General features: G+C 44.4%; 1 protein-coding gene across 1 annotated transcript in view; it reads right to left on the bottom strand.

Annotated features, from left to right (window-relative positions):
- FSTL1 (follistatin like 1) overlaps positions 1–22,192 on the bottom strand; it is a 28,642-nt gene that overhangs the window by 5,596 nt on the left and 854 nt on the right. Inside the window, exons 3-6 of the mRNA XM_075197473.1 lie at positions 4,424–4,528; positions 3,332–3,461; positions 2,946–2,978; positions 2,680–2,810 (exon numbers count right to left, since the gene is read on the bottom strand). Coding sequence (XP_075053574.1) covers positions 2,680–2,810; positions 2,946–2,978; positions 3,332–3,461; positions 4,424–4,528 — 399 coding nt within the window. The remainder of the gene's footprint in view (positions 1–2,679; positions 2,811–2,945; positions 2,979–3,331; positions 3,462–4,423; positions 4,529–22,192) is intronic.

Here is a 22,192-nt window from a genome sequence, read left to right as displayed (position 1 = left end):
CTCTAAATATTTATTCATATAGCACCAGCATAGTCCACAGCGCTTTACACAGAGTTGAAAAAACACTTCCATATACTGTTTTCTTTAAAGGAGACCTGTCAGTAACAGTGGAATAATAGTTTTAGTTACGGGAGAGAACATAAAAACAGTGAACAATATAGTAAAAATAAACTCTAAGCGGTAGGTTTACTAAAACCTCTAAAAAGCAAAAGGGGAGATGTTGCCCATAGCAACCAATCAGATTCCATCTGTAATTTATCCAGTGCATTCTAGAAAATGGCAGCTAGAATCTGATTGGTTGCTATGGGCAACATCTCCCCTTTTGCTTTTTAGAGGTTTTAGTAAATCTACCGCTAAGTGCCTGTAACCAGAGCCAGATTAAGGGGGAAGGCACAGGGGGCATGTGCTCCGGGCCCCCATCTCTCAGGGGCCCCCCGAACGAGGGCAGCTGCAGATTTTGCAATTGAAAAAAAAAAACCTGCAGATGATCCGTCCCCCCTCCCTCTCTTACCTTATGTGTGTTTGTGTGTCTCCTCCCTGCTCTTCGTGTCTGTATGTGTGTGTCCCTGCTCTACATGCGTGTGTGTGTGTGTGTCAGTCCTCCCTGTCTGCCTTGTGTGTCTCTGGGATCGTTCTCTCCGGTCTTCCTCTGACAGGTCACATGGGACGCATCACATGACCAGCTGCCATCCCATGCAGTGCAGCTTCCAGAGAGACAGAGGAGGCTCCTGCACAGCTCTGCTGAGTGCAGGTAAGTGTGTGAGAGAAGGGGAATGGGGGGGGGGGGGTGGATTTGTATTAATATAATGAAGCAGGGGGGGTAGAGGTGATTTGTCTTACTGTAATGAGGGGAGGGGGGTTGTTTTAAAGTAATGAGGGGGGGGTTCTTAATGTAACGAGAGGTGACCTATTAATTTAATGGTGGACTGTGGGTGGGGGCTAAGTTTGAGGAGGAGGAGGCTATTTATTACATGTGAATATGAATTATTTAATGCTGGGTATGGTTGTGGGAAATGATTATATTAAACGTAAATGTTATTAATTTATTGCTGGGGTTGTTTGGAGGGAGGGAAATAGGTTAATTTATTAATTGGGAGTACTATTAATTTAATGCTTATCTGTGAGGAGTTTGTATGTTCTCCCCGTGTTTGCGTGGGTTTCCTCCGGGTGCTCCAGTTTCCTCCCACACTCTAAAAACATACTGGTAGGTTAATTGGCTGCTAACAAATTGACCCTAGTCTTTCTCTGTCTGTCTGTGTGTGTGTTGGGGAATTAAGATTGTAAGCTCCAATGGGGCAGGGACTGATGTGAGCGAGTTCTCTGTACAGCACTGCGGAATTAGTGGCGCTATATAAATAAATAGATGATGATGATTATGATGAATGCTGGGGCTGGGTGGAGTGAAATAGGTCTATTAATTAATTGTGTATGCTATTAATTTAATGTCAGGGCTGGTTGGAGAAAAGATCTATTTATCAAATATGAATACTTTTAATTAATACTAAATTAATATATTTTAATGTTGGGGCCTCATTATTAATTGTGGGTGCTATCGATTTAACTCTGGGGGTTGTTGAAGTTTTCTAAATTAACTGGAACATATTTTTTTTCCAAATAGGGGCCCTAACATTCCAGGATCAAGACCAGCAGCAACTAAAGACACAGCAGCCACAGGTGGTGAAAGAGACAAAATAGGTATGAGAGAGCAGGACAGTCTGCCAACTGTCCTGAATCTAGTGGGGCAGTCCTGAATTTGGGTGACTGTCTCACTTAGTCAGGATTTTATCCGACTGCAAGGACAGTTGGGAGGTATGTCCCACTTTATATCATACTGCTCGTAAAGGCTGAACTGTGTGCATCTAACAGTAGTGCACACAGTATTGCCTGTGTATTTGTCTAAAATGATAACCATGCTACATCATAGGGGCCCCCTGGCTTAAGTGCCCTGGGCTCCCTAGGGCCTTAATCCAACTCTGTCTGTAACACGGCGCTTCTGTATTAATCTTATGACATCACATCATAGTCTCATTATCACATCCCTCCCACCTCTATCTCTTCTATATAACTTCTTCAAATACATGTTCTGTGTCCCTCTATTCTGCAAAATTAGATAAATAAAAAATAATAAATAATTCCCTATTTTTATAAAAAGTAGCCATTGGTGATATATGAAAAAGAAAATATTGCTTCCCTATTTTTTGCATATATATTCCCTGTATATTACAGTTAACAACACAACATAAAATTAGCTTGTCTACAGTAAAAAAAATAGTTTTTTCCTGTGAAGATCAAAGGTGTGAAACTGCGTCTGGTCAATGAGGTGCAAAATACATCCAGTCATTAAAGGGTTAACCTTACTTATTTACAAATACGAATAGCACAGATACTGACGGAGCACGTATCGCCCTCCCAATCGTCTGTTTCGTGCCCCAACAGTGAGCATGGAGGACCTTATGGCTCTCACACCTGGGGAGTCATATATGAGATGCTGGGAACCTTTACAGCACCCCAAAATGTCTGTCTTGTAAAATGATTCCACAGAGTGGGAAAGTGTCCGATAACGTGACTCTCGTATAGCTCAATTAGTCCTTCAGTAATAGGGGGACGTGGTAAGTTTCAGTTATTTCAGATTATGAGGAATAGCAGAATCTGCACTCAGATCTCTGACGCTCTCCTCACCTTGAAGTATTTTTCCAGGATCTCGCTGTAGTTATTCCCCTTGGAGAACCAGCCGTCAGGGACAATCTCAGCCTCCAGCCACTGGATGACGCGTCTACGTAGCTCATCGCGATCAGACTGGTAACACACAACTGCACAGAGAAGGACACAATCAGCGGAGGACGCAGGAGACAGCGGACAGAAGGTAAATTACAGGATCATGTCCTATGGTCGAGTCACTGCAGCGTGAGGATGAATTATAACAGAAGAGTAAGTTTGTGAGTTACCTGGGCTGGCGGCCGGAGTGTCCTCTGTCTTCTCTGCTCGTGGGGGGAAAACAAAACATTCAATTAATCACCCAGACCTTTATATGTCCTACCAGTACGTAGATAACACTGATCATCCTCCTGACATAGAATCAGTAAACGTGTGTATAAGATCCCGCACATAATAACATCACACTGAGGTCTTAGAGACCACGTAAAGGGGCTTTAATATTACAATGTGTCTGATCTGCCCAGTCCAGACAAATACATGTTATGTTATTCTGCAAAGTTGCAGATATATTACTACAACAGTATTAATGCTGCCAACCAAATACTCCTGTAACAGAAGTAGTATAATCATAGCTCACTAAGGTACAGCCTACGTTCCGGGTATCATCACTCGGTACCTTTGCAGTGCCCGTCATAGTCCACTTGTATTTTGGACCCGGTCAGACAGGCATCACGGTGCAGCTCACAGTGGTTAAGGTAGGTCTTGGCGTTGCTGCCACAAACAGGTCTTTTGTGACTCTTACATTTCTGTAGAAGGACAAAAAGATGTGTAAATCTCTATTATATGTCTTATACTGCAAGAAAATACTCTTGTATCCCACACCTAGAACATCTATGTCTTATACTGTGAGACCCAGGAGAACATCCATGTCTTGTACTACTCTACGTAGGACAACATCCATGTCTTGTACTACTCTACGTAGGAGAACATCCATGTCTTGTACTACTCTACGTAGGACAACATCCATGTCTTGTACTACTCTACGTAGGACAACATCCATGTCTTGTACTACTCTACTTAGGAGAACATCCATGTCTTGTACTACTCTACTTAGGAGAACATCCATGTCTTGTACTACTCTACGTAGGACAACATCCATGTCTTGTACTACTCTACTTAGGAGAACATCCATGTCTTGTACTACTCTACGTAGGACAACATCCATGTCTTGCACTACTCTACGTAGGACAACATCCATGTCTTGTACTACTCTACGTAGGACAACATCCATGTCTTGTACTACTCTACGTAGGACAACATCCATGTCTTGTACTACTCTACTTAGGAGAACATCCATGTCTTGTACTACTCTACTTAGGAGAACATCCATGTCTTGTACTACTCTACGTAGGAGAACATCCATGTCTTGTACTACTCTACGTAGGAGAACATCCATGTCTTGTACTACTCTACGTAGGACAACATCCATGTCTTGTACTACTCTACGTAGGACAACATCCATGTCTTGTACTACTCTACTTAGGAGAACATCCATGTCTTGTACTACTCTACGTAGGACAACATCCATGTCTTGTACTACTCTACGTAGGACAACATCCATGTCTTGTACTACTCTACGTAGGACAACATCCATGTCTTGTACTACTCTACGTAGGACAACATCCATGTCTTGCACTGCTCGCCCACAGAATATTTCACCCATTCATATGGAGATGACGGGCTTCCATTGTGGGTAATGTGGTCTCACCTCAATGCACAGACAGGTAGGGTCGCCCTTCTCGGTCACCGCACACTCTCTGCCAGCTCCGCAGAACACGTTGGCGCACACCTTAGACTTACTCTTGGCCTCTTCCTGTGTGTACAGAGGAGAACAGTTACTGTCATGTAAATCTATCATCTCACAATATCTCTGTAATTGGTGGGAGAATATCATCATCATCAGCTATTTATATAGCGCCCACTAATGCCGCAGCGCTGTACAGAGAACACATCAGTCCCTACATCATTATTATTATTGTAGATTTGTATATAATATATTTAATAATAACTATATAATAATGTCATTATTCATGCGCTGATTTATCAGTTCCCAAACAACAGAAGAGAATGGAAATAAGCACAAATTAGAGATTTTCTGGGATAATGCAGATATTTATGTATATTGCAGATAGTTCTGTCACCATATAAACCCATGAGACTGTAGACCAAGTGTATTTATACACATCACAGAATTTTTAGGTGACCCCTAATATTCATAATCATTTTAAAAAGGGGTCACATAATTCTTTATATAAGTTATTTTATAATGAACATCAGAACTCAGCTCACAATTTCCTTTGAGGGGAACGTGTATTGTGCGTAGTTAATGCCACAACAGTAAGAAGACAACACACATCACATTCTATGGGCTGGTTCATGTTCGGATGTAAGACCGTGTGCGTAGCGTATAGTGCGTGAAACAGCTCTGCACATGCCCACAGCCAGGTCTTACGCCAATGACGCAATTACATGAAATTCATGTCTGTATGCAAATGACACTTAGGACTGTCTACAACATGAGAGACGTAACGGGGACTGACTGACGTAGCCCATGTACAGTAAGGACAATACAAAGCAGATGTGGCCGATTCTAGTCCTGGGGTGTTGTGAGTACGTCTGGTTTTGCCGTATAATTTGCTGCAGCTACAGGGCCGGTGTCAGTGCCGACTGCTAGAGATGACTGACACATAGTCCTTGTTGTAAAAGTTACAGACTATCGCAGACCAACTGCATGCAACAAAGACAGACGATAAAAACGCACTGTATGTACAGTATGCCAGAAAGCCTCTTTATATGTAATTAATGTTAGAAAAATATAATAAAATTATATTTGAAATGTAATATTTTTTATAAATGATAATACTGTTTGTTGTTATTATAAAAAAAAAGTTTTATGTGTTTTGTGACCTTATATTGTACATACACATGTGTGTATACTGCAGTCTGCTCTGTGTACAGCCAGAGCACACTTACGCTCAGATTGCAATGGAAACGTATCACGAAATCCGCTTGGATTAGAATAGGGTTGATCTACGCACACGCTCTGTGCGGACCCCGAGATGTGTAACACTGAGTGCGACATTTCAGCAGGATTTATAATGATGAAATATCTGCAGCTTTATTGGTGGTAATAAAGGCTCAGTGACACCTATAGATAACTGGGTAACATTTCCCTGAGTCCTAGGAATTCCTGTGGATAATATATCAGTCTGGGAGAGATAATAATGTGCTATATTCATATTATCTAACAAGCAGACTTCAGCTGCAGAGCCTGTGCTGCAGTACCAGAACCTGCCAGTGTGTGGGAGTGTTGAGCACAGGATGGGGTATTAGAACTAGGCAGGAACTGTCTGATATGGAGACGTCTGGAAAAACTTTCCTGCTTTTTCTGCTCTTGTACAATGACACCAGGAGCAGGCTGAGCTGGTGGGCAGGGGGGCATCTGCCCCTCGGGCTTGTCCCACAGTGGGCTAACTTGGGCTTGGTCACTGGGCCACCTGCATTTTTTTCCCTTTAAAATAGGCTTCTGAGTCAAGTCTTGCACCCCGGGCTAAAATGTGCCAGTCCTCCCCTGAATGACACATACTGTAGGAACCTGCAATGTACAGACGGCACCTTCATGGTACACGCATGTTCCACATCACAGCTACAGACACACACACAGGTTCTATATCACATGAGAGGAAACAATGTATCAGTCTGCAAGATACAGATGGATCATAGCTCTTCCTCCAGCACTTATTCTATGTGGAGTCTCTTGTATTATATAATAATAATAAGACCCATCCCTGCTCATGTATGTGCGACCAGTCTATCTATGACGCGGTGATAAGCCTCACCCCGGTGTAATTGGCTGTTTGCACTGGAGAGGGGCTTACTTTGCAGTTCACCCACTAAGGAGATAACGCAGACAACAGCGCGGCTTTTACTGGCGGTGATCCCTATGTCACAGTATCAGGGGAGATTGTCCATTTATCCAGTGACAAAGAGATACATTTTTCAGCGCTTTCATCTTTCTATCGCCTGCAGTTAACGCCAGGACGCTTCGCTGCGCAGATTACTGTACTATCTTATTCTCCTCCTGGCTCCGCTGGGGGTGCAGCTCGCTGAGGCAGAAAGGTTTCTCTGGCCCCGTCCTAGTGGGTTAATCTTCTTATGTCGCAGTGAAAATATACTTTTATCACTGCGATAATAAATATTAGTGATTAATAAATACGCCTGATATTGAGCCTCATTTAGTGGTAGCAACAAAAGGGGGTACAGGCGGAGTGTTATTGCAGAAGGGTCCCCAGTTTCTGCGGAATCCCTACACCCACATTCCGGTTAATGATCAGGGACCAAATAGGGGAATATCTATGTCATTGTGTAGCCGGAAGGAATGCAGACTATGCTAGGAGTGAGATAATTCTCATACACCCTCTGTTCGCTTTATAATGTCTTCCAGCTGTAAATACACTGCTGGAGCAGGGGGGTGTGGACCAATCACAGAGCTCTGTCCTGCCAGGATCTGACCAATCAGCAGCTGCCAGGTACAACAGCTGCACATTAAGAGACTCCAGGGGGAAGCTAGAATTAACCCCTGCACTGCATGCACCGGGGGGCTTAGACATTGGGAATTATTACCACACATACACTGTAACAAACTCACTTTATAAGTCCAAGACCAGCGTACAAGGCGCTGGAGTCCACCATCAGGGATTAATGTAACACAAACGCCAATAAAAATATTTCACCCAATAAATGGTAACAAAGTATTTACAGCAGTAATTCTATAATTCCACAAATCAATGTTTGATTACAGAGTTTTTTTCTAAAAAACAAACAAACTCAAAAACAAAAACAAAGTGAGAGTTTCCAAAGGACAAAACCACCTATTATGTTACCAGTGGTGCCGGGGAAATGATTCCTTGGCAAAGCAGGGGTTAAGGATTATGGCAGGAACTACAAGTCCCAGCATGCTCTGCCAATGGGAGTTTTGCTCCATAATAGTTTCAGAGTCACCAGTTGTCTACCTGTGAAACATGGGGTCATAATTTTATTTATCGCTGATTTTGAGTACGGAATAATTTAACAATCCAGGTATATGATCCCAATATCCAGAAAGAGAAATAAGTAAATAATTGCTGCTGCTGGGGGATAATGTCATTCAGACAGGTATGATCACTAGGCCCCGCCCCATATGGTCACTGCGAGGAGCACTGCTGATGTACTTAGTGAGGAGGGGATATCAGAAGTGTTCGGGCATTAGGGATGTGGGAGATGGATAATTTCTATACGTAATTTATAAGCAAAGTACTGGAAGGTTATAATGGAAATGTTAAGTATTATATAGAAAGGGGATTACTTTCTCCGCCTGTAGAATCCATGTTCCCTCTCTAACTGTAAAGGCCCAGGTCCCTTGTTGGATTGTTTTCGCTGCTGGGTAACCCCTTTCTCGCCTCCCCCTCCCCAGAATAGGGATGTGGGGACTGCAGGACAGAGTCCAGGTCCCAAATGACAAATATCAGCAGACAGTAGGGCACAGTTTCCCAGCGCCAGTCTCCGCACACTACCATAAAGTGCCAGACATGAGATCATGGAAAACTTGCAGGGTCTGGCCCACCTTGGAAGTCGGGAATTAACTCTTCACTGCCTGGCTCTGGATAATCACAATGTTGTCTGACTTGTTCCTGGCGGCTGCGTCAGACTTTCTGTACAATTATCTTTTGCCAGGGTAAATGGGAGCTTCGCAATCTGTTTGTACAACCCTACGGACTAAAGATCTGATCTTTCCAATTTGATCTGCCGCATTCTGGCAGATCTGGTCTGTCGGCAATCCAGCAGCAAACAGACTGTCAGCTCTATGTCTCACAGTGGCCACAATCCAAGGAGTTTGGGATACACATCTATGTCAGGTCAGTGGTGCGTTCTCCTTCCCATAACTCCTGGGTGCATCATGTACAGATAGACAACAATGTAAATACTATCTGTACCGTGGCCTCATTTACCCAGAGCCCAATATTACTACCCTGACTCTAAATAATATTATTTCCATCATTTACACTCACATTGTACTCAGATAACCCAGGAAGTAACACTGACTCTGTATCTCATTAATGGGCAGCAGGCGGCCCTCCGAACCTTCACCTGCGGCCCTCCGAACCTTCACCTGCTGCCCTCTGACCCATCACCTGCAGCCCTCTGACCCATCACCTGCAGCCCTCTGACCCTTCACCTGCGGCCCTCCGAGCCTTCACCTGCTGCCTTCGGAGCCTCCACCTGCAGCCATCCGAGCCTTCACCTGCTGCCCTCTGACCCATCACCTGCAGCCCTCTGACCCATCACCTGCAGCCCTCTGACCCATCACCTGCAGCCCTCTGACCCATCACCTGCAGCCCTCTGACCCTTCACCTGCAGCCCTCTGACCCTTCACCTGCAGCCCTCTGACCCATCACCTGCAGCCCTCCGAGCCTTCACATGCGGCCCTCCGAGCCTTCACATGCGGCCCTCCGAACCTTCACATGCGGCCCTCCGAACCTTCACCTGCGGTCCTCTGAGCCTTCACCTGTCGCCCTCCGAACCTTCACCTGCGGCCCACGGAGCCTTCACCTGTGGCCCTCCGAACCTTCACCTGCGGCCCACGGAGCCTTCACCTGCGGCCCCCAGCTCCCTCCTGCTGTATTGTTAGATGTATGTGTTATAGTGTGTAACACGCTGCTGTACGTTATTATATTGGGGGTCTCTTTCTCTGAGATTAAGGGGGATGTGCGGTTCTTGTGAGCGTCAGAGGGCCACTCCATGTGACACCTGAAACGTATCTAGCTCCTGATACTATCAGTAACTACCAGATACTGGCAGAGTATTCACATGACTGTGACTGATGAGCCGGTGGCATGGCTGCTATCACTTCCTATGTAAGGAATATATATAATACATGTTTATACCGTCCGTCTAGTATAGTTTACACAGCAGACTTACATCCCTGCTCTGCAGATTCCTGTGGCTGATATAACCTCAGCCCTTACTACTGCCAGGGAGTCTGTGTAATAAACACACAGGAAGTTTACACAGAGTCTAGTGTGACGTTAAGAGATATACAATGACATATACACAGATCTGTTCATTACTAGACCTCTTAAAACAGCAATAAACATAAAATATAGACATGCCCTGGGGTCTAAGGCTGAGTACACGCTACAGGAAACGTTTCCCGGTGTGATGTCCTTAACGATTTTACCAACAACTGAAAAATAAGGTCCCGATCAGCAGCCGGTTCCTGTGTACACACTACACACGTGTTACATGATTTACCTGCAGATCTGTGATCTTTATCTGTCATAACCATCGGCTGAAGAGATCGTGACTTTGCCCACTCCATAGAGATCTATGGACACTGCCGGTCCTGAGAGCGTACACACTGCATAGAGATCTATGGACACTGCCGGTCCTGAGAGCGTACACACTGCATAGAGATCTATGGACACTGCCGGTCCTGAGAGCGTACACACTGCATAGAGATCTATGGACACTGCCGGTCCTGAGAGCGTACACACTGCATAGAGATCTATGGTCACTGCTGGTCCTGAGTGCGTACACACTGCATAGAGATCTATGGTCACTGCTGGTCCTGAGAGCGTACACACTGCATAGAGATCTATGGACACTGCCGGTCCTGAGCACGTACACACTGCATAGAGATCTATGGACACTGCCGGTCCTGAGAGCGTACACACTGCAGGATTGGAACAACATTGTTCCATCATTGAGCGAGATTTTTAGTTTGTTTTAAAAATCAAATGAAAATACACGATGAGCTTTGGGACAATAATCGCTCCTCGTTGGAGCGTACACAGTAATGTGATATCGGGCCGACTGGTTGTTTATCGTGTGATTGGCCGATAATCAGCTGAAAACCCTGCAGCCTTAGGGCTATATTTACTAAACTGCCGGTTTCAAAAAGTGGAGATGTTGCCTATAGCAACCAATCAGATTCTAGTTATCATTTATTTAGTACATCCTACAAAATGACAGCTAGAATCTGATTGGTTACTATAAGCAAAATCTCCACTTTTTGAGACCTACAGTTTAGTAAATCTCTCCCTAAGTGTTCTGTGATATGGTAACTCTCTAACTCTCTCCTAATCTGAACAGACAGACTGATAAGGAACAAGTTACTAAGAATAAAGCTCTGTGTGACTATCCTCAGTGGACCTGGTATTATCTGTAGTGCCCCAGTAATCTGCTGTCTGCATTCCACCCTGACCTCAGTGGGGCCAGAAACTGTCCTGCGGTCTCCTATCCCCACTTAGGAGGATATTGGAGAGACTGTCTCTCCCATCAGAGGTCTCAGACTGTCTCTCCCATCAGAGGTCTCAGGCTGTCTCTCCCATTACAGGCGGCTCAGACTGTCTCTCCCATTACAGGCGGCTCAGACTGTCTCTCCCATTACAGGCAGCTCAGACTGTCTCTCCCATCAGAGAGGTCTCAGACTGTCTCTCCCATTACAGGCAGCTCAGACTGTCTCTCCCATCAGAGAGGTCTCAGACTGTCTCTCCCATTACAGGCGGCTCAGACTGTCTCTCCCATCAGAGAGGTCTCAGGCTGTCTCTCCCATTACAGGCGGCTCAGACTGTCTCTCCCATCAGAGAGGTCTCAGAATGTCTCTCCCATTACAGGCGGCTCAGACTGTCTCTCCCATCAGAGAGGTCTCAGACTGTCTCTCCCATTACAGGCGGCTCAGACTGTCTCTCCCATCAGAGAGGTCTCAGAATGTCTCTCCCATTACAGGTGGCACACACTGTCTCTCCCATCAGAGGTCTCAGGCTGTCTCTCACATTATAGGTGGCTAAGGCTGTCTCTCACATTACAGGCGGCTCAGACTGTCTCTCCCATTACAGGCGGCTCAGACTGTCTCTCCCATCAGAGAGGTCTCAGACTGTCTCTCCCATTACAGGCAGCTCAGGCTGTCTCTCCAATCAGAGAGTTCTCAGGCTGTCTCTCACATTACAGGCAGCTAAGACTGTCTCTCCCATCAGAGGGGTCTCTGGCTGTCACGCACATGGATGGGGGGGTACTGAGCAGCGGAGTCTCCTTACACATTTGTATAGAGAACGTTAACCCTCTCACTGCAGGTTAATGCTCCACCTCCTGGTGACATTGTCCCCTGCAGTCCTGTAACATTGTTACCAGACATCAGTGATTTATAAACCTGCTGTACTGTGGATTATGTGATATAGTTACTGTTATATCCTACAGCGCACCAATAAATGGTGCTTACAATCTTATTGGCTGCCGCCGGTTACAGCATCTTTTTCCCTGAGCACCAGTTTCCGCGAATTGCCCCCAGCCTATGAAAGGTGTTTGTCTGGATGATTGTACATTAGAAACATTTCTCTGTCTCTGACAATTACTGGTAAGGGGTTATCGTCTTATATCGGGGTGTTTCTCCTCTTAGTGCTATTATACACGCCATTATACCGTGTCATACGTGGGCAGGACATGTATGTACAAACGGGGAGCACTAAAAATCTAAACCCAACATTTATACCATCTGTTCCTTCTCAATTGCTACAATGTGACTGGCAACATATAAACCGGTAAATAGCCAGAAACATAGGTTACAATACAGTCTGACCGATTACTGATCTGACCAATCAGCTTCCACCGTTACAATACAGTCTGTCCGATTAATGATCTGACCAATCAGCTTCCACCGTTACAATACAGTCTGACCGATTACTGATCTGACCAATCAGCTTCCACCGTTACAATACAGTCTGACCGATTACTGATCTGACCAGTCAGCTGCCACCGTTACAATACAGTCTGACCGATTACTGATCTGACCAATCAGCTTCCACCTGACAACCCAGACACAAACCTCTACCCACCCAGCCTTGATCGCTGCAGGTATCTCCGGGGTTCTGCTAGTTTGGGGTCCGGAAATTCAGGGGAAATAATAGTTTTAGGTCAGATTCCTCTTATATATTCCAGTAATGCAGATTAGTAGAACACAGAAGTAGTACCGGCTGCCATCTGTATTAGACGCTGAGCACATATAAAATGTGTCTGGATTCTGTCAGGAGCTGTCCCACCACAGACTGGGGTATATAATAGCCCCCTGCACTATATAATGCCCCGTGTGTATGTAACACGCCTGCACAGCTCAGATTGGGTGATGTCACTGTACCAGGAGGAAACACTGCAGAACAGGGACACGTTGTATAATGACAACAACTGTAACAGAAGCCAGCAGACCAAGCAGCCTGGTAAATACATAAGAGACTGGCTGTGTTCTGGGCATATTAATCATCGTTCTGTATATGAGTGAGGAGCCCCCGGGGTCACGTACATGCTTGTGTATCCGGTAAGGTCCCACACACATGAATGACACATGGCTGCTCTGCTGTCTGTACACACGTGTGCGGTAAGTAAGTACCGATTCATTAAAGCAAAAAAATAAGTACCTGGTAAAACCATGTTGCATTGGAGGTAAATTTATAATGTGACGACAGATTTATAGTTGGGGTAGGACATGTCCTAGATCAACTTTACATTTCAGTATAAAAATAAAGCTACCAAGTATTTGTGCTACATGAAAAAACAGCCAGTATTTAACTTATGTGCAAAATAATCTAGTAATTTGCACCCCTTGTAACATGGTTTATCCAGGAGAATTTTTTTTTGCCTTAATTTCCTTAATAAATCAGGACCTTGGAGTCCAATCAGCCATCATAGTCCTGTGTACTAATAACGGTTAGAGGCAGCTCCCGCTATTACTGGAGTGTATACAGGAAATGTTCTCTGCTACATTGTATCTGATTACTGAGTTCCCAGTATTTGTGTTTCCTCAGTCACATTCCTGTTCTCCAACATTTGGTCCTAGTTAAAATACCTCAATAAACGCCCATTAACCTGTTCACTCCCAGGCAGAAATTTATTACAGTTCTCTGAAAAACCAACTGACCTCAGAGGCCCTGATTCATTTAGGAAAGTTAAGCAAAAAATTGAGTAAGTTTTCTTACTCAAGTTTTCTGGACAAAACCATGTTACAATGCCAGGGGTGCAAATAAGTAGATTATTTTGTACATAAATTAAATACTGGCTGTTTTTTCATGCAGCACACAAATATTTGATAGCTTTATTCTTACACTGACATTTAAAGTTGATCTAGAACATGTCCAATGCAAATTATAAATCTGCCATCACATTTTAAATTTATCTCCCCCTCCAGAGGAACATGGTTTTTGCCTTACTTACTGCGCTTGTATATAGTGTAACGTTGTATACAACACCGGCACCATGAGTGGTCCCCGCTTGTATTTCAGGAGTTCCCCTTGTTGTGACATTGTCTCACTATGAAAGGGTTAAACATCTGAGAGACTGCCCCCCCCCCCCCTTCAGTTATTCCTTTGTTGTAGAGGCCGGATAACACCAGGAATGGGGCCTGTTCCTGCACGCTCCTGGGAAGGAGAAAGGAATTCTCTCAATCAAAGCCGCCTGGTTCTCTGCTATGTGATATCTCCTGGGCGAGAGGGAGGGGACAACTGTCTATAGCATGTCCTGCCAGCCCGTACTCCCCCAGAAACTCCTGCCAGACTGTGCCCCCCCCAGGATCTCCTGCCAGCCTGTGGCCCCCAGAATCTCCTGCCAGACTGTGGCCCTCCAACACATCTCCTGCCAGCCTGTGACCCCCAGAAGTTCCTGCCAGACTGTGGCCCCCAGGATCTCCTGCCAGTCTATAAGCCCCCAGAATCTCCTGCCAGTCTTTGCCCCCCCAGAATCTCCTGCCAGACTGTGCCCCCAGAATCTCATGCCAGACTGTGGCCCCCAGAATCTCCTGCCAGAGTGTGCCTCCCCAGAATCTCCTGCCAGTCTTTGCCCCCCCAGAATCTCATGCCAGACTGTGGCCCCCAGAATCTCCTGCCAGAGTGTGCCTCCCCAGAATCTCCTGCCAGTCTTTGCCCCCCCAGAATCTCCTGCCAGACTGTGCCCCCCCAGGACCTCCTGCCAGCCTGTGGCCCCCAGAATCTCCTGCCAGACTGTGGCCCCCCAGTATCTCCTGTCACACTGTGCCCCCCCATAATCTCCTGCCAGCCTGTGCCCTCCCAGGATCTCCAGCTCGGCTTGGCCCTCCAATATCACCAGCCAACCTTTGACTGTGGCTTGTAGGAACACATCTGGGGGTAAATGTATTAATGTCCGGATTCTTCAACTCCGGCGCGTTCAGCGTCTTCGGCGATTAAATTTAAAGCGGCGCTGCCTTGTAATGGGAAGTTCCCCTTTACAATGCAGCGCCGCTTTAAGTTTAATCGCCGAAGACGCTGAACACGCCGGAGTTGAAGAATCCGGACATTAATACATTTACCCCCCTGGAGTCCTGCTATATAGTCATTACTAGTTATAGAGAACTGAGACATGTCCTGGGGGTCAGAGAGGTTACACCCTGGAGGTCAGTGTGGGTGTACACCCTGTGTCCTGGGGGTCAGAGAGGTTACACCCTGGAGGTCAGTGTGAGTGTACACCCTGTGCCCTGGGGCTCAGAGAGGTTACACCCTGGAGGTCAGTGTGAGTGTACACCCTGTGTCCTGGGGCTCAGAGAGGTTACACCCTGAAGGGCAGTGTGGGTGTACACCCTGTGTCCTGGGGTTAGAGAGGTTACACCCTGGAGGTCAGTGTGAGTGTACACCCTGTGTCCTGGGGGTCAGAGAGGTTACACCCTGAAGGGCAGTGTGGGTGTACACCCTGTGTCCTGGGGTCAGAGAGATTACACCCCGGGGTCTCATACCTGTTTTCTTCAGACCCATGTTATTGACTAGTTTAGCATGTCCTTTAATCTAGTATTGCCCCTGGTATTACGGAGGAGCGCCCAGCCCCGGGGACAGGGCAATGTAAGTGGGGTGATTAGTGGGCACTATTATTGGCTTTATACAAAGAGGTTAATATACCCAGGAAACAGGGTCACGGGTGTCCTGAGTATCTGTGTGAAAAAATGTGAACTCTAAACATTACATATTACATGGAAAGGGATGCAGTACAGTATACTGGGATAGTAACACATGGTACAGTATAATACAGGGGTGCGGTATAATATAGGGGTGTAGTATAATACAGGGGTGCGGTATAATACAGGGGTGCAGTATAATATAGGGGTGCGGTATAATATAGGGGTGCAGTATAATACAGGGGTGCGGTATAATACAGGGGTGCAGTATAATATAGGGGTGTAGTATAATACAGGGGTGCGGTATAATACAGGGGTGCAGTATAATATAGGGGTGTAGTATAATACAGGGGTGTGGTATAAAACAGGGGTGCGGTATAATACAGGGGTACGGTATAACACAGGGGTACGGTATAATACAGGGGTACGGTATAACACAGGGGTACTGTATAATACAGGGGTACGGTATAACACAGGAGTACGGTATAATACAGGGGTACGGTATAACACAGGGGTACGGTATAATACAGGGGTACGGTATAACACAGGGGTACTGTATAATACAGGGGTACGGTATAACACAGGGGTACGGTATAATACAGGGGTACGGTATAGCACAGGGGTACGGTATAATACAGGGGTATGGTATAACACAGGGGTACTGTATAATACAGGGGTACGGTATAACACAGGGGTACGGTATAATACAGGGGTACGGTATAACACAGGGGTACTGTATAATACAGGGGTACGGTATAACACAGGGGTACGGTATAATACAGGGGTACGGTATAACACAGGGGTACGGTATAACACAGGGGTACGGTATAATACAGGGGTACGGTATAATACAGGGGTACGGTATAACACAGGGGTACGGTATAATACAGGGGTACGGTATAACACAGAGGACTTTAGCACCTCAAGTAATGGATATACAGCCTATATATATATATTGTGCCATATTCCCTGCAGGATTCTGTGTGTACAATGTAACACTCATGTACGTGTAATATATCTGTACATTTCCCAGGACATGAAGACAGGAGAATGTGTCTGATCACCTGCGGGCGCAGCCTGAGCTCTGCAGCCAAAACATGATCAGCTGTGCGGGTGGGTGAGAGGCCCATTGGGGGATGTCAGTGGCGGCCTGATGCCTGTGTATATGGAGATTACATGTATGTGTCTGTATATGGAGACAACATGTATGTCTGTGTATATAGAGATGACATGTATGTCTGTGTATTAGGAGATTACATGTATGTCTGTGTATATGGAGATTACATGTATGTGTCTGTATATGGAGACAACATGTATGTCTGTGTATATAGAGATGATATGTATGTCTGTGTATTAGGAGATTACATGTATGTCTGTGTATATGGAGATGACATGTATGTCTATGTATATGGAGACAACATGTATGTCTGTGTATATGGAGATTACATGTATGTCTGTGTATATGGAGATTACATGTATGTCTGTGTATATGGAGATGACATGTATGTCTCTGTATATGGAGACAACATGTATGTCTGTGTATATGGAGATGGCATGTATGTATGTTTATATCTGGCGATGACATGTATGTCTGTGTATATGGAGATTACATGTATGTCTGTGTATATGGAGATGACATGTATGTATGTTTATATCTGGCGATGACATGTATGTCTGTGTATATGGAGATGACATGTATGTCTGTGTATATGGAGATGACATGTATGTCTGTTTATATGGAGATGACATGTATGTCTGTGTATTGGGCGATTTCATGTATGTCTGTGTATATGGAGATGACATGTATGTCTGTTTATATGGAGATGACATGTATGTCTGTGTATTGGGCGATTTCATGTATGTCTGTGTATATGGAGATGACATGTATGTCTGTGTATATGGAGATGATATGTATGTCTGTTTATATGGAGATGACATGTATGTCTGTGTATTAGGAGATTACATGTATGTCTGTGTATAGGGAGATGACATGTATGTCTGTGTATATAGAGATGACATGTATGTCTGTGTATTGGTTGATTACATGTATGTCTGTGTATATAGAGATTACATGTATGTCTGTGTATATAGAGATGACATGTATGTCTGTGTATATGGAGATGACATGTATGTCTGTGTATATGGAGATGACATGTATGTCTGTGTATATAGAGATTACATGTATATCTGTGAATTGGGCGATTACATGTATGTCTGTGTATATGGAGATGACATGTATGTCTGTGTATATAGAGATTACATGTATATCTGTGAATTGGGCGATTACATGTATGTCTGTGTATATGGAGATGATATGTATGTCTGTGTATATGAAGATGACATATATGTCTTTGTATATGGAGATGATATGTATGCCTGTGTATATGGAGATGACATGTATGTCTGTGTATATGGAGATGATATGTATGTCTGTGTATATGGAGATGACATGTATGTCTGTGTATATGAAGATGACATGTATGTCTGTGTATATGGAGATGATATGTATGCCTGTGTATATGGAGATGACATGTATGTCTGTGTATATGGAGATGACATGTATGTCTCTGTATATGGAGACAACATGTATGTCTGTGTATATGGAGATAACATGTATGTCTGTGTATATGAAGATGACATGTATGTCTGTGTATATGGAGATGATATGTATGCCTGTATATATGGAGATGACATGTATGTCTGTGTATTGACCGATTACAGGTATGTCTGTGTATATGGAGATGACATGTATGTCTCTGTATATGGAGACAACATGTATGTCTGTGTATATGGAGATGACATGTATGTCTGTGTATATGGAGATGATATGTATGTCTGTGTATATGGAGATGACATGTATGTCTCTGTATATGGAGACAACATGTATGTCTGTGTATATGGAGATGACATGTATGTATGTTTATATCTGGCGATGACATGTATGTCTGTTTATATGGAGATTACATGTATGTCTGTGTATATGGAGATGACATGTATGTCTCTGTATATGGAGACAACATGTATGTCTGTGTATATGGAGATGACATGTATGTATGTTTATATCTGGCGATGACATGTATGTCTGTGTATATGGAGATGACATGTATGTCTGTGTATATGGAGATGACATGTATGTCTGTTTATATGGAGATGACATGTATGTCTGTGTATTGGGCGATTTCATGTATGTCTGTGTATATGGAGATGACATGTATGTCTGTTTATATGGAGATGACATGTATGTCTGTGTATTGGGCGATTTCATGTATGTCTGTGTATATGGAGATGACATGTATGTCTGTGTATATGGAGATGATATGTATGTCTGTTTATATGGAGATGACATGTATGTCTGTGTATTGGGCGATTTCATGTATGTCTGTGTATATGGAGATGACATGTATGTATGTGTATTAGGAGATTACATGTATGTCTGTGTATAGGGAGATGACATGTATGTCTGTGTATATGGAGATGACATGTATGTCTGTGTATTGGTTGATTACATGTATGTCTGTGTATATAGAGATTACATGTATGTCTGTGTATATAGAGATGACATGTATGTCTGTGTATATGGAGATGACATGTATGTCTGTGTATATGGAGATGACATGTATGTCTGTGTATATAGAGATTACATGTATATCTGTGAATTGGGCAATTACATGTATGTCTGTGTATATGGAGATGATATGTATGTCTGTGTATATGAAGATGACATGTATGTCTTTGTATATGGAGATGATATGTATGCCTGTGTATATGGAGATGATATGTATGTCTGTGTATATGGAGATGACATGTATGTCTGTGTATATGAAGATGACATGTATGTCTGTGTATATGGAGATGATATGTATGCCTGTATATATGGAGATGACATGTATGTCTGTGTATTGACCGATTACAGGTATGTCTGTGTATATGGAGATGACATGTATGTGTATTAGGAGATTACATGTATGTCTGTGTATATGGAGATGACATGTCCGTGTATTTGGAGATGACATGTATGTCTGTGTATTTGGAGATGACATGTATGTCTGTGTATTAGGAGATTACATGTATGTCTGTGTATAGGGAGATGACATGTATGTCTGTGTATTTGGAGATGACATGTATGTGTATTAGGAAATTACATGTATGTCTGTGTATATGGAGATGACATGTATGTCTGTGTATATAGAGATGAGCTAAGCATGTGAGATTTCTGTGTATTAGCAGCAGAAAAAAGTTATGTGTATTACAAGGATGGGACGGTACTGTGTATTAGGAGAAGGGAGAGATCTGTGTATTAGAAAGGGAGATCTGTATATTGGGACATGGTGATTGCCATACTTTGTATTAGGAAAGTCTCAACCTATTTCCACATAGTTAAGACTCAGATAAATCACAATATATTTCTGGTTAATTAGGAAACAATTAGAACACAGATGACTTTATATTATATTGTACCCCCACCCCACCCTGTCCACTTCTGTATATTGACCAGAACATGGTCAGCGAGGAGATCACCCCAAATCTGCATTGTGTCATACAAAGGGCTCTCAGTATGTGTGACATTAGGTTCATTAACCCTTTGGGCAATCGCTGGGAACGCTGCTTGTAGTGCTAAGTCCAGAGAGCCAGCGGAACATTGAACCAAACTTATTCTGATAGAAGTCACCTAATATCGGGGTGGGGGGCTGAAGTAAATCCACTTTCTGTGATGAACAAACTAGAAAAAACTAAAATAATTCAGACTATAACTAGAATTACATTTGGAAACTGACAGTAAATGGATAGGGGAACCAGCAGGACACCGGGGGGGACAGTCCACTGACTGATTGGGGAATCACTGGATACTAGATCAGATTGCCAGCCCTATGGCTCCAGGCACGGTGATGTGACACGTATGTGACAACAGTATACACGGGAAGTACACGGACCGGCAACCACTGAACATTGAGACAATAAAGACTCCAACTATTTGGGAACAGCTGTATTTGTGGGAGGAGGTCTCTGTCCTCACACCTGGACCATCCTGGTATTTCACACAATTACATCCCCCCCCCCGGGGTGTTTACTGTGCAAACAGGTGTGAAGGAATGTAACCCCCCTAATAATACCACCACCAAGGATAACCTCCCGTATTACCCCCTCCTCTGTCACGCACCATCCAGCAGGTAACCGGTTAATATACATGTACAGTCCATGTAATACCCAGTCCCTAAGTACATGACTCCACATCTGGGCTCTGCCTGTAGACCGCACCCTCCAAGGCTCCCACATCCCATCTGTGCTGAGTGCCGGCCAGGGGCTGAGTCATAGGGACAGAGTTATACCTCATAGGGGGTCTACTGGGGGCAGCGCGCCCGCAGCTCAGGGACTGAGGGCGGTTACATCCAAACATGTTACATATAACGGGAGCAAGCAATCTACATGGGACACCTTACTTGCCTGAAGAGCTTACAATCTAGTTATGTGCATACACAAGAAGGTGTGTGGGGGAAGTGAGGAATGTTTCCTACGCTGGGTCCAGCTGTGTCCACTACTGACAGCTGTTATGTGGCATAGAGACAGTGAGTGTGGTCTGGTCCCTGGGGTGTAGGGAGGAGGTCACCCCAGAAGCTCTCTGCATGTTACACATATGTCCTGCAGATTGCTGAGCACGGCTTCCCCTGTGTAACATTACCAGGATACAGCGCATGGAGCGTTCCCTCTCATTAACCCTTACTGCGCTGGCAGCGATCCCCTATAACACAGACCTCTAATAATCACAGTATTATCACACAGCAGATCCCTGGGGATACAAGGTAGCAACAGGGCAGAATATTTTATTGTCTATACTACGACTAACATAGTAAGTCACACCTGTGACACAGAATGTATTCCCTGCAGAGCTTGTGATCAAATTAAAAACGTAGAAGGTTTTGGTCTAATGTATATACCTATATTTCATTATATTAACAAGAGTGAAGTTACTACAGTTTATGTTTTATCTTAACTGTATGAAATTCCTTGGTCAGTCCCCATTCTCATGTTATGACCCCTGTGGCCGATCACTTGGACAATCTGCTCAGTAAAACGGTAGATTTTGTCTTGAAGGAACAGATATAGAGTGAAGTGTCTGTGCTGTGCATGCAGTCAGGCTTTGCCTCATGTACACCCACAAACAGCAGAGTGAGCAGCCAGAAAAGGGTTAAACAAGTGCACATACAATCTGGGGTGCCTCGGGACACCCCTCAATCCACCCCAGGACTGCCCTAAATCCAACCCCTGCAAATCACTCTCCAAAGCATCAGCTAGGTCTAAGAAAACACAGGCTGGTTTATACAGTACACAGTATTGTAATCACTACACCCCCCCCTCACAATGTAGTCACCCCTGGTTATGTGTGAGATCTCCCTCCCACTTCCTGCAGGGCATTTCTGCTTTCAATTAGTGGGACTAGTGTTTCACCCCGCACCCTACCAGAAAATAAACAGTTAATGTTTCTATACCCCCCTGACCCAGAAGAAGGAGACCCCTAAGGATTAGTATTCAGGGCTGTGCAAGACAATTATCACATTT

The sequence above is a fragment of the Mixophyes fleayi genome, chromosome 2 (genome assembly GCF_038048845.1).
Source record: "Mixophyes fleayi isolate aMixFle1 chromosome 2, aMixFle1.hap1, whole genome shotgun sequence".
In the NCBI taxonomy this organism is placed as follows: Eukaryota; Metazoa; Chordata; class Amphibia; order Anura; family Limnodynastidae; genus Mixophyes; species Mixophyes fleayi.
The sequence above is the reverse complement of the archived record's forward strand: the minus strand, read 5'-3'. Positions and strand labels throughout refer to the sequence as shown.